General features: G+C 37.5%; 1 protein-coding gene across 3 annotated transcripts in view; it reads left to right on the forward strand.

Annotated features, from left to right (window-relative positions):
• The window catches only part of CARMIL1 (capping protein regulator and myosin 1 linker 1), a 175,518-nt gene that overhangs the window by 82,458 nt on the left and 80,758 nt on the right, over positions 1 to 12,302 (forward strand). For all 3 annotated transcript variants that reach the window (XM_065753098.1, XM_065753096.1, XM_065753097.1), the window contains exons 5-10: positions 7 to 128; positions 2,340 to 2,437; positions 2,804 to 2,874; positions 3,004 to 3,077; positions 7,709 to 7,784; positions 10,294 to 10,382. In XM_065753098.1, the coding sequence (XP_065609170.1) occupies positions 7 to 128; positions 2,340 to 2,437; positions 2,804 to 2,874; positions 3,004 to 3,077; positions 7,709 to 7,784; positions 10,294 to 10,382 (530 nt within the window). The remainder of the gene's footprint in view (positions 1 to 6; positions 129 to 2,339; positions 2,438 to 2,803; positions 2,875 to 3,003; positions 3,078 to 7,708; positions 7,785 to 10,293; positions 10,383 to 12,302) is intronic.

Consider the following 12,302-nt stretch of genomic DNA (forward strand, 5'->3'; position numbering starts at 1 on the left):
TTTCAGCTAATTATGGAAACTGAGAAGTGCAGCATCTCCATGAAGATGGCGTCCTCGGAGGATGTGAATGAGGTGCTGGCGCACATTGGAACCTGCCTCAGGAAGATATTCCCTGGACTCTCTCCAGTGTAAGTGCCTTGCAGGGCAACTGCAGCATGAGCAGATTGTGTGTAAGGGTGACAAGCTGCTGCTTTTTGTCCTTGCATCAGGAAGAAACGCCTTGAGGAGGCAGGCACTGAGCCTTTATCTAGGCCTTTTGAAGGATATGGCAGAACTATGAGGCAATGCAGACCATAGCTGGGGCATGCTCCGTAGGGTCAAAAGAGCCTTTGTTTTTAAGAGTCGATACAGGTAATTCAGAGCCATAAGTTCTCATTTTTCTTTATATTACCTCTCCAACCTCAGAAACGCATTAGTTTGTGGCTTTCTGTTTTAGTTTATTCTTTTCCCTGTAAACAGCAGTGACATTGAGTATTCTTCAGTAGGTTTTGTTCTGTGATGTTGGTTGTGGGTTGTTTTTACATATATACATATACATATATATATATTTTTTTGTGTGTGTGCAGGAAAAGGTTCTGTTTACTTTGCATTTTTGAATTGTTGAAATGTTTCATGCAGGTGGATCGTGAGCTTCATTGCTGAGCCCTGGACATTGTCATATGCTTTCTGTGGAGTAACTGCCTCCTTGAATCATACATTTGCTTTTCAAGGCTTCTCCCCCTTCCTTCTGCATTGTTTTCACCTTCTGTTTGTTGTTTGATTTTTTTTATTATTATTATTATTTTGTGTTTGTGCTATCCTCTGCCTCTGAATTTTATAATCTTGCTGCAATTCCCAGTGGGTTTTTTTCAAAAAATTTCTTTTCTTTTCTTTGCCCTTGTTTCATCTTCATCCTTTCCCACAAGATAATGCAGCTCTACTTCTATTTCTCTTCAGCTCCCAGTTGTTAGCAATACTGTAGAAGATGGTTCACATCTTCAGTTCTTCAGGACACATTTATTTTTGAGTGAACTTTTTAAAGAGGCATTAGATATAAGCAGTCAGCCTAAATTTACATGTTTCATTTTGGGTGTGCGTCTTCATTATTTAACTTTCTTGTAGGTGTGGGAGGGATTTGTTTTTATTTCCACATTATCTCTCTTTCAGTATTATTCACTGCCCTAATAGAGGTGAGGTTCTTTCTTCATTCACTCATGAGTGTTTTTTGTTTGTAAACAAAATTGTTGTAAAACCTCTGTAATGATGTGAGAAATTCAAATAAAAGGAGAGTGTGGAGAGCCTTGAGGCTGTGTGAGTCTGTGGAGACCTTGAGCCCTGTACCTGCTTTGTCTGGGCTTTCTGGAGAATGCTGCTGGAGCATTTTGTATAGTAGTATAGATTTCTCTCCTCTCAGCATAGCTTTCTAGAATGAGGGCACTGGTGTTATGCAGATAATATAAGGCCAGAACAGGCAAGACTGGGGAAAGAGGTTTCTCCTAATAATATCTCTTACTTTTTTTTCCATTTGTTTTATGGAATTCTGGAATTGAGGATGCTCTCTTGTTCAGAAGAGGACATTTTCTTCTTTTCTTGAAACCAAGAAGTATTTGTGGTTTTACCTAGAGAAGGAAGAATAGTATCAAATTGCAAAGATTAGAGCTAGGTATCTCAAGCGGAGCCTGGATGCTACTCTGCATGCTCTGTGGCTCTTAGCAGCATACTGCTTTCACCGTATAAGTGCATGTAGTAGATGACAGTAGTTCTGTGTATAGTCAGTAATGCCATGTCTCCTGCCACATCTCTGTGCAACTTAGATGAGATGTCAGGGGAAAGGTTTTTTTTACTGTGTGGTGAAGTGCTGGCACAGCTGCCTGGAAAAGCTGTGGCTGCCCCATCCCTGGAGGTTCAAGAACAGGTTGGATGGGGTCCTATACAACCTGATCTGGTGGGTGGCAGCCCTGCCCATGACAGGAGGTTGGAACTTAGATGATCTTAGAGGTCCCTTCCAAGCCGATATCTTCTATGGTTCTGTGGTTCCTTCCTGTTTTGGCAACTTTCTTGTAGTTGAGAGTCATAGGTCTACGTAGCTTGAGTGACCTTGTTGCAGCAATGGACTTAGTTGTTCCAGTAGATGCTGTGTTAATTAGTGGAAGGAAGGAAGAGACAAATAAATGTTGCTCCTGCTAGTCTGCTTCATGATGTTTGACTTCTAAGCAGAGAATTGAATTGCGTTAAAGATAGTAATTCTTGCTGTATAGTCACTTAAAAACATGCTTAAAATGAATGATACTGACTGCGTGTAATGATAAAGGTTTAAAATATATTTTAAATCTTGAATACTTCTTCCCCTTTACATTTAGGAGGATTCTGAAAAAAGTAACAATGGAGCCTTCAGAAAGACTGGCTAATCTCCAGGCATTGTGGGACAGTCAGACAGTGGCAGAACTTGGACCTTGTGGTGAGAATGAATTTGAATGCTCAAATATAAAAAAAAGCTTGGAATAGCAGAGTCAGGAAGTCTAATTCTATTTCTGGTAGAAGCTTGTAAAGGTGTAATTAGTTTTAAGGTGTAATTAGTATGGAGTAGACTACTGATTGGTAGGTAAAGGCACTATTTTAGGTTTTCTTGCAACCTGACGGGTATTACAAGTATAGGACAGTCTCAGTTTCTTTTAGTTTTCTTTCTGCAACACAATGGACACCCTTCTGAGAGAAAAGGAGAGTGAGTTTTGGAAGGCTGGTTATATCTTCAAGCATTAAAGTATGCTATTAGATGTCTTTTTGTTTTACTATCATGTTAAATACTCTCTTGTGTTGTTTCTAGGAGGCTTTTCACAGATGTATGCTTGTGTGTGTGATTGGCTTGGATTTCCATATAGAGAAGAAGTACAGTGGGTAAGTACATGCCTTGTACTGGAGCTCATTTCAGTTAACTGTACCAATGATGAAGGGGCAGATAAATCATAATACTCTAGAGGGAAAAAAAGTAGGATGAATATGTATTTGCTTATGTATTTTTAACAGGACGTTGACACAATTTATCTGACACAAGATACCAGGGAGTTGAATTTGCAAGACTTCAGCCATCTTGACCACAGGTAAATAATATGTAATAATCATGCTAATACTTAGCAAACTTTCCTTGTCCCTTAAATTGTCCTTCAAGAAGATTTTGCCTGCCCTTGCTGAAGGGATGTAGTCCCATAAAAGCTGTCCCTTAAACATCTGAAATGACCATCTATAGTGTTTATAGTTTTCAGAACAAATATGCTGGTTTTGCACAGAAGTCCCATGAAGAACATGTTTTGAGGGTAAATATATCTTGCTACTGGAAGCACTCCAAAATGTTAGCAGATAGTTATTATGATTAGTTTTTTTCCTGTGATGGCAGATATAAGAGCTCAAATTCAGCAGAGAATACATGCAACTACATCTGGCATGCTAAGCAAAAAAGGAAATTAGACAGCCTTTGCTTTTACAGTCTTTCTCATAGTGTATATTCTAAAGGAAATTACTTTCTTAGCAAGTCAGTAGAAGGTTTAAGTTATTCAGCTGAATCCCAGCCAGTAGTTTCTCCACTAACAAAAGATGTGATCAAAAATGTGTACTTCCAGAAAGGAGCTAATTAAGGTAATTTTACTATGAGATGCTGAAACTTAGCTAAGTGTTGTATTTGGTTTACTGTCTTTATCTGGCTGAGAAAATTGGATTCTAAGGAAGTTGAATCTGAAGATGTTTAAGTAAGAAGAAATGGAAACGAGTCTGAATTAAAATCCGTCATTATACAAGAAAAACAACAAATTAAAGAAACTGTAAATAAGGCAGTGTTTGTTTCTTTGAAGAGGTCCAGGGGAAGAATTAAGAATCTGTCTGAGGTATAATGTTAAAATATTGTAACAGAAAGGCTGAACTTGGAGGTAAGTAAATGAGAGTATTTTGGCACAGCATTCTTTGTAGTTGTAAGGTTGCTAGTATGCAAACTTGCAAAAATATAAAGAAAGAAACAAATATTCATATACTTACTCAGCATCTGTGGTGTCTTTTACAGTCACTATGGTTAATTCCATGGTGAAGTTACTACCTGTGTTGGCTTATTCAGAGGTAACTCAAGCAAGACTATAGAGCTGTAACTAATGCATGACAGCTGTAGCAAGACTGATCAGTTATGAATTGCTGAGAGAAAGTAAGGAAAGAATTACTTGTGCTGGGGCCCACAACACAAAAAAGATGTGGAGCTATTGGCATGGGTTCAGAGGAGGGTGATGAAGGTGATCAGAGGACTGAAGCACTTCTCCTATGAAGAAAGACTGAGAGAGTTGAAGTTCTGTCTGAAGAAGAGGAGGAGAAGGCTTCAGGGAGACCTCATTGTGGTCTTCCAGTGCCTAAATGGAAGCTATGGGTGGCCTATCCCTGGAGGAGCTCAAGGCCAGGTTGAATGGGGCCCTGGACTTGCCTGAGCTGGTGGGGGAGCAGCACTGCCTGAAGTGCTCCAAAGGGATTGGAGCTGGGTGGGCTTTAAGGTCCCTTCCAACCTGAACCATTCTTTGTTTCTATATCACAAGCAACAATAGAATAAGAAATTAAGAACACTTAACTGTATTGCAAGTTGAATGAGTGAGAAGAATATGGAGCACTTTTGATTTAGTGATTTAGAGGTACTGCAGTAAAAAATATTTGAATAAGTTATTAGGAGTGAGAATACTACTATTTAATGAAAAACAGAAGTGTTTTAAGTATTTAGCTAATCTCAGCTGCTTCAAAAGAGTTGGCTTTAGGACAATGGAATTGTGAATTTGTTAGTTCAGTGAATGTTTTAACTGAAGTATAACTTGCAAAACTCACATCACCAAGAAAGTAAATTTATTGTTAATAGAATCTTTATTAAGCCTTGGATGGTTATGTGAGTCCAGAGATTCAAAACAATTTTAGAATCACACACATTAACATCCATTTTGTTGCTTAGTATTGAGGCAGGAATTGAGAAAAAGGTTTAAAACAATGTTGTAGGAGGTCAAAAACATGTTATTCAGTAAAAATACAAATTGGGTTCTGAGATCCCAATTAATTCAAGAATCTTGGCAAGTGTTTTGTCAGTTATTTAGCAAAGTGAGGATGCTTCAAACTAACAATGTGCCCATGTGTTTTGGACTTTGAGAAACTTGTATATATCTTGTCCACATAATTTTTGAGGTTGATGAAATTATGTATTTCACATTGTGTAGTGAGGTGAAGTGAGGTGGGATGAAGGTTTAAATTGAGTGGACACGAGTTCTGCATTGCTAAAAAACAAACAGTGTTTTTTCATGTAAAACATTTCTGTTAGAGATCAGCATCAGGATGGAATCGATTATAGATGAATTTAAATACCCAAAGTGTCTGACAGTTAGAGTGCATAACATGGCTTGCCACATGGGAACGTGACTTCTGAGATTTTATCTGAAGTTTTGTTGTGCTTTGAACCATATAACTGTATAACAAAAAACAACATCAACTCAAAGTAAATAGGGCTGGTTTAACTCTGCAGCACACTTTTTCTTCTGTTGGATATGTTTTAGCATTCAAAAATTTGGATGTTGAAAATATTATGTTGTCAGAAATGTGTGATTATTTAGATTTTTTTTTAATTTGCACCATTTAGATTTCCTGTCATCTTAAATACGTGGGGGGACAGAAATTGTTGAAAAAATGCAAAGCCACTGGCAAAGCTTGAAGACTGCTAAAGCTTGGAGAGATTTTCTGCATTCCAGAAGAGCAATCTGTTTTCATTCTAAAATGGCAAAGATTTACATTCTGTAAACCTTACTTTATTCTAGATGATAGTTTAGCAAGCAAATAAATAAATGTGAGCAACTTAACATAGCTTGGTGAAGGAAAGTTAGGAGAAGGCCCTGCTTTTAGATGTGGTCATTAGCATAATTCTTGTATTGCAAAATAATTCTGATCATTGTTAGTAGGATTTGATAGAAATAGAGTGAAAAAAAGCAATATACCATTTGAAAAGGCAAACTCAATGAGAAGTACAGTGAAGTTAGGCAAGCTTACATAAAGCACAAGGAGCGGAGTTAAGTGCCTCAAGGACCATCCTTGGTAAGAAACACCTTCAAAAATTTAAATGAAATGGAAAACTAAACTTTATATAGTTCCTCAGTAAAATCAGATTGTAAAGTGAAGTTGTTCTTTGATAGACCATGGTTTCCAGACAGAATACTGCAGACAAGGCTGATGTTCCACTATCTTCAGACATGTGGGGTGGAAGGGAGGGAAGTGTGCGATATGTTTCGGTTTTTTTTAGCTGTTGGTATTACAGCTATGTCAGTATCTGTGTATGTCTGAAATTTGAACAAACAGGCCTTGGATACTGCAGAAGACTAAACTATTTAAAGATGAGAATTTGCAAATCAGCAGGCTTGATTTATTTTAAAATATTCTTGTCCTGCTGTAGCAGTCTCTTTAACTTCTTGAAAATGCAGCAGCTTTTCCCACTAAATCTAAACATCCCTGAGTCCTTCAGCTGTTTTCATCCCTGGCTTGGGGAGGAGAGGAGAGAAAAGGATGGCCTTGGGCATTCTCTGCCTGAAACCTCCTCATGCCCCCAGGGTACTGAGCTGTTGCTGGTGTCTGGGGTGGCTTACCAGCTCCCTGGCAGTGTAACCACCTACACCCAGACATCACTGCTCCTTGTCCCTCTTCTCCTATTAAGGAACAGCACCAGTGGTGCTACCTGTACCTTTTAGAGGTTCCTATCATAGCATAAAGAGCACTGCTCCACTGATGTGATGATGGAGCCTTCAGCTGGTCTGGTATTTACCTTGATGAGGAGGAAGAAAAATATGAGAAGTGCTGTATGTTTGGTGCAGATCAATTTCTACCAGTGTATGTCCTTAATGGTGTGCTAGAGGTGGTAGTAGCTTATAAAAGCTAGTATTTTTAAATTTCTCTCCACAGAACTCAGGCTCAGATAACTCTATCTTTTTGCTAGTCAGAAACGTTCACGCGTATTACATCTTTGTTTTATTCTGAAGTGGTTTCTAAGTAACTATTGAGGCTAACTCATCTGCCTGTGCTGGATAAATGATTCTGCTGGGGGTAGCAGACAGACATGACATTTATCAGTGTCTGTTATTGGTGAAGCTCAATAGAGGGAGAGGAGATCAAATTAAGAGGATTGGAATAAAGAAAATGAGAATAATTTAAAATTTCATTTGTGAAATCCCTTTTACAATTAAGGATGGTTTGTGCTGAAAGTTGCATTATCCTTTTGCAGGTCTCCTGCTTCCTTGGGGAATTTTACTATAGAGTTGAGACAAGGAGATGTTCTCTAGAAGCATTCAGTCATGGGATTATATTAAATCATCAGACTGCCAAAAAGCTTTTTAGCATCACACTCAATTATAATTAGAGGTGATTAAGAAGCTTAAATATGTCACAGGATGAAGAAAATGTAGGAATGGCAGCACAGACAAATTTCTAGTTTAAAAATTCATGCTAGAATAGATGTCAGTTGGCCAGTCAAAAAATTTTATTAAACTACAGGTAAGATGCACAGCTGCTCACAGTGCTTTTTTTTTTTTTTTTTGAGAATGCAAAGCTTTCTGTAATGATGACAGCAGTCAATTAGCATTGCAAGAACAGAGGAAATGAGATACAGGAGAGCACTTAAGAGATTGTTTCAAATGACCAAAACTGGCAGTTATATGAAATGTGTGTAAAAGTGTTTTTCTTTTTCTAGAGACTTAATACCAATAGTTGCTGCTCTGGAGTATAATCAGTGGTTTACAAAGCTGTCCTCCAAGGATCTCAAATTAGTAAGTAATAAATGGAAAAGGTATACCTGATTTTACCAAGCTGTGCTGTGTCTTGGATGATAGTATTGTACTTTTCAATGTGAACTTTTTGGATAAATAAACTGGGCAGTCTTTGAAAACTGATAACTATTTTTCCATTAATCATATGAGGAAAACATAAACAGTTGGACAGTTCTTTCAAGTATAGGAATACTACTGGGAGCTGATTTTTGCCAAAATTTCATACAATTACAATTAAAAAAGTTTATTTGGCTGTAATAGTGGCCCATAAAACTAATCTGTCAGGTGTTGCTAGCTCACAGAAATAATACTTTCTGACTAAACAGGAGAAAAATTTTAAAGCAGCTGGAAATATCTGTTGGTCTTTGAAGGTAGAAGAAAACTGCTAGGAATGTGGGTTATTTTCTTCTCATATTATGAAACGAGTTTTGCTCTTAACTTTCATTGGATCTTGATTTTCTCCTGGTTGTCTGACATCAACTTCTTAAAGTAGTAAGTATGTAGTGACACATTGCAAATATATTATTCACAGAATTACAGAACTGTAGGGGTTGGAAGGGAACTCTGGACGTCATCTAGTCTAACCCCCTGCCAAAGCAGGCTCCCTAAGCCAACTTACACAGGTAGGAAACCAGGCAGATTTTTATTACCTCCAGAAATGGAGACTCCACAACCTCACTGGGCAGCCTGTGCCAGTGCTCTGACAGCCTCACAGTAAAAAATTTTTTCTTCATGTTCATTCGAAACTCCCTGTATTCAACTCTGTGCCCATTGCCCCTTGTTCTGTTGCTGGGCACCCCTGAGAAGAGCCTGGCCCTGTCCATCCACTTGACTCCTACCCTTTAGATAAGCATGGATAATTTTGCCACTCAGTCTTCTTTCACAGCAGCATTTTTTTTGAAAAGCAAAAAGAGAGCAAGTCTAAACAAGTTGAACCACTGAAGAAAGGGACAAGAAAATTGTTATCCTAAATATATAAAATTATATGAAAATATACTATTTCTATCAAACCTGAATATTAATAGTTATGGGTAGAATTACTAGTTTGAGAAACTTCTTTCTCTGTTTTTGTTTTAATGGTAATATGATCTTTAGGGAGAATTTTTAACAACTTCTAATATGGAAAACAAATAAACCTTATCAGTCTTGAAAGTACATCAATAATAATAATGCAATCTTCCACACATCAAATTAAGTCAAATATGTCAGGAAAATATAAGCCATTGGATAGTAAATCCATGGCACGGGGACTCTGCTGAGGGTCAGTATGAGGTCAGACATATCCAGAGGCCATTGAATGTGTTGTACTTGGTGATTCCCACTTTGACATTGTGTTTCATAGACATGATCTGTAGTGTTTTTATAGTACATGCATGAAACTTTCCACTTGCACAGTGCTATTAGTAGCACCATGATAATATTCTGAATTCCTAAAACATGGAAGGCAAGAATTGGAGAAATGGCTGAATTCACCATCTTTAGAAAGCATTATCACCTTTACTATGTAAAGGATTAATAAGACTTTAATGTGTGTGCTAGGGCATTCTTTTCTTTTTAGGAGATTTTAAATGAATCCTAGAAAATGCCAGACTGTCATTAGAGATAAAGATATCCCAAGTGTGAATGCCAAACTGTCATTTTTAGGGTGGATAACATAGAATAGTTTCAGCAGTTCATGATCATGACTGAAGTTCTTCTTTGGACTTCCTATGAATGTGGTATGATATATATTATGGGAAAAAAAGACATTAGGAAGCAAAATAAGGTATTAGAATAAAAGATGAAGAAAGTTCACTCTATGGCCTTTGAAATATTGAAGTTTTATCTCTGAGCATGTCAAGGAAACTGTTTTGTTATGTTTTATTCACAATACTTGCAAATGCCTCTGCAAATTCTAGAATCCAGCAGCAGTAACTGTCATAAGATGTAATTCATTCTGTGTAGTAGGCTGGGAGGGCTCCTACTGAAACATGCTCACTCTTAAGCGCTAGTCCCTGAGCAGACTTGGGATCTGCAGCTAAAGTGCTATTATTCTTGGTTTATTTTTTCTATTCTTTGCCTTATAATATCCTTCTCTGTGTTTAGCTGTCATTCTTTGTCAGGCTTTATTCTCCATTACATTAGTCACTATTTTTTTCTGAGAAATTAGTATCTATATGAAGAAGAGCTTTTTTTTTTTTAAACTTGTGTATTTTTTCTGCACATAGTGTCTGCAGTTTGGTGGGTTTTGTGTGTGTGTGTTTTGCTATTGTTAGAAAAATTCTGCCCCTTACGATCTGGTGGCCAGTTTCATAAATTACTTGCTTCTAGTCTGCCTCTTGTTTCTCTAGTCTTTTCCAGATGTTGTCATCTGACTCTCCCTGGGATGTTCCTGGTATTCTTAATTATTATTTATGTACGATAAGAAGCAGTTCGTGGCCCGGATCCCGTTCTGATGTACAGCTTATAACTAAACAATCATATATCTACGTTTGTGTTCTTTAACACTGTTTTGTCTTTTCAATGGCAGTCCACTGATGTCTGTGAGCAGATTCTGCGAGTGGTGAGTAGGTCCAATCGATTGGAAGAACTGGTATTAGAGAATGCTGGGCTTAGAACGTAAGTAATATCTTCCAAATATTGCATTAGTTACTGCTTACTCCTAGCAAAAAAATGTGTGATGTGTATTAGCTGGAGTGTCAGAGAAATTCATGCTCAGTTTCTGGTCTGTTCTGAGGAGTTGCAAATCACGAGCCTGTCATCAAGTTTTTCAGAGATTCCTCATAATCCAGAAAATCCTTATATACTTGTGTTTATAAGATTCTGCTTGAAGAATTGGGTAAAGTGAAGAAGAATTAATTGGATAAATGCATAAACCCTAAAATAACTCACACAGTTCCTTTTCAAGTAGGGCTACTGATAGAGATTTGAATGAAAGTGGGGGGGACTTTGTTAAAAAGCATATTATTCCATCTTGGATAACAGATACGGCTTAATTCCCAAGAAAGCTTTTTCTCCTTTTTGTGTATTGCATTTGCGGTGGTGTAGTAATGTAGTAATACTACTATATTAGTAACTGTTCTTTTAAAAAAGCAAGAAAGTAGATGATTGATTAATTTTAGTCCTTGCATGTATTTTAAATTAAACAAGTTATAGCCTAGGTGTATTTTTTCTTCAGAGCAAATAGATGCAAAATTCAAGATACAGACTAGCCCAGATGGAAGTAACTGTGACTTGTTGTAGTATTAAAGTAGGATCCAAGGCCATGTGGACAAGATAAGCTCTAGTGCTGATGAATTTTTATGCTAGTAAATAAAACAGTGGAAAGATGAGAGAAGCAGAGCATTAAACTAAAGAAAAAAGTAAAGAGAAAAAAGCACAAGGAAGTTATGTGGTATGCTTTTTCCTTTTTGCCTCCTTTTTCCTTTATTTAAATTGGTTTAGCACTGAAACATCTTTAAAAGAAAGCGAGCTAACCGGCTCAGTAAAACTGTGGTGGAGGTTGGAATTAACCCAAACTTCCTGATCACTATTTAATAGCTATCATTCAACCATAAACAACTGATTTTGATCTTGTTTTTCCTGTGCTGTGCCATGAGGCATAGTGCTAATCATGAATATTAAAAGATACATTGACTACCTTTGTACACTGTCTACATTAACTTCTAACAGTTGGATCTGGTTTCAGTTTTAATAGGAGTTGACAGATAATCAGCCTATGACTTTGGTTTTTGTGTCTCCATCTATGTGCATGGTATTTGGCATTTTGCCCGGGTGTGCATCTGCTGTGCTCAGCATTGTCTTGTCTGTTTTTGTCAAGGATACATGTGTCAATTTTGCCAGTTATCATATCTGCTCGCTAGGAGGAAATCCCATTGTTACTGGGCATCTTTGCGTAGCTTATAGACCAGTCACTTCTAATGAGTTGTGACAGACTGCCAGACTGGTGTTGAGAAAGAGCTACCAAGATGTGCCAGACCAATTGTTGAGATAGAGCTACTGAGAACAATGCTTTCAGTAGCACCTGAGCAGCTATATGAGTGTTCCTCCTGTAGCAGGATCAACTTAAGATGATTTCATTCTTTTCTACCTACAGCCATTCATTTGTCACCTTATCTCTCACGTGGATTTGGAGAGCATGACTTGCTTGTGTTCCATCTGCATACTATATTTGCATACAAAACCCAATGTGTTATCATCTCAGCACACGTTTCTGGGATTGTGGTCAGCCTTGATGCTTCTCATTGTCAAAAGAAGCAAGCAGAGACTAGCTTTTCAATATCCTACTGTTCTTCAAGAGAGTTATTCCTGTCATTTTTCAAGATCACAATGCTAATGCTGTGTTGATTCTATGATATATTGCAAAACCCATCTGTTTGAGCGATTATTGACAGAAACTTGCTGCAAGTTAGGGGGTGGTGTCAGAATTTAGTTTTGTGAGAAATGCTATGCAAGTTAATGTATACATTTCACCTGTACATGATGAGGAAGAGATGTGCTCGAGTTTTAAATTATTTTAAATTTAACCGTATTTTATAC

Source organism: Cyrtonyx montezumae, unplaced genomic scaffold (genome assembly GCF_038088225.1).
Source record: "Cyrtonyx montezumae isolate F1298 unplaced genomic scaffold, pur_monq_1.0 scaffold_8, whole genome shotgun sequence".
Taxonomy (NCBI): domain Eukaryota; kingdom Metazoa; phylum Chordata; class Aves; order Galliformes; family Odontophoridae; genus Cyrtonyx; species Cyrtonyx montezumae.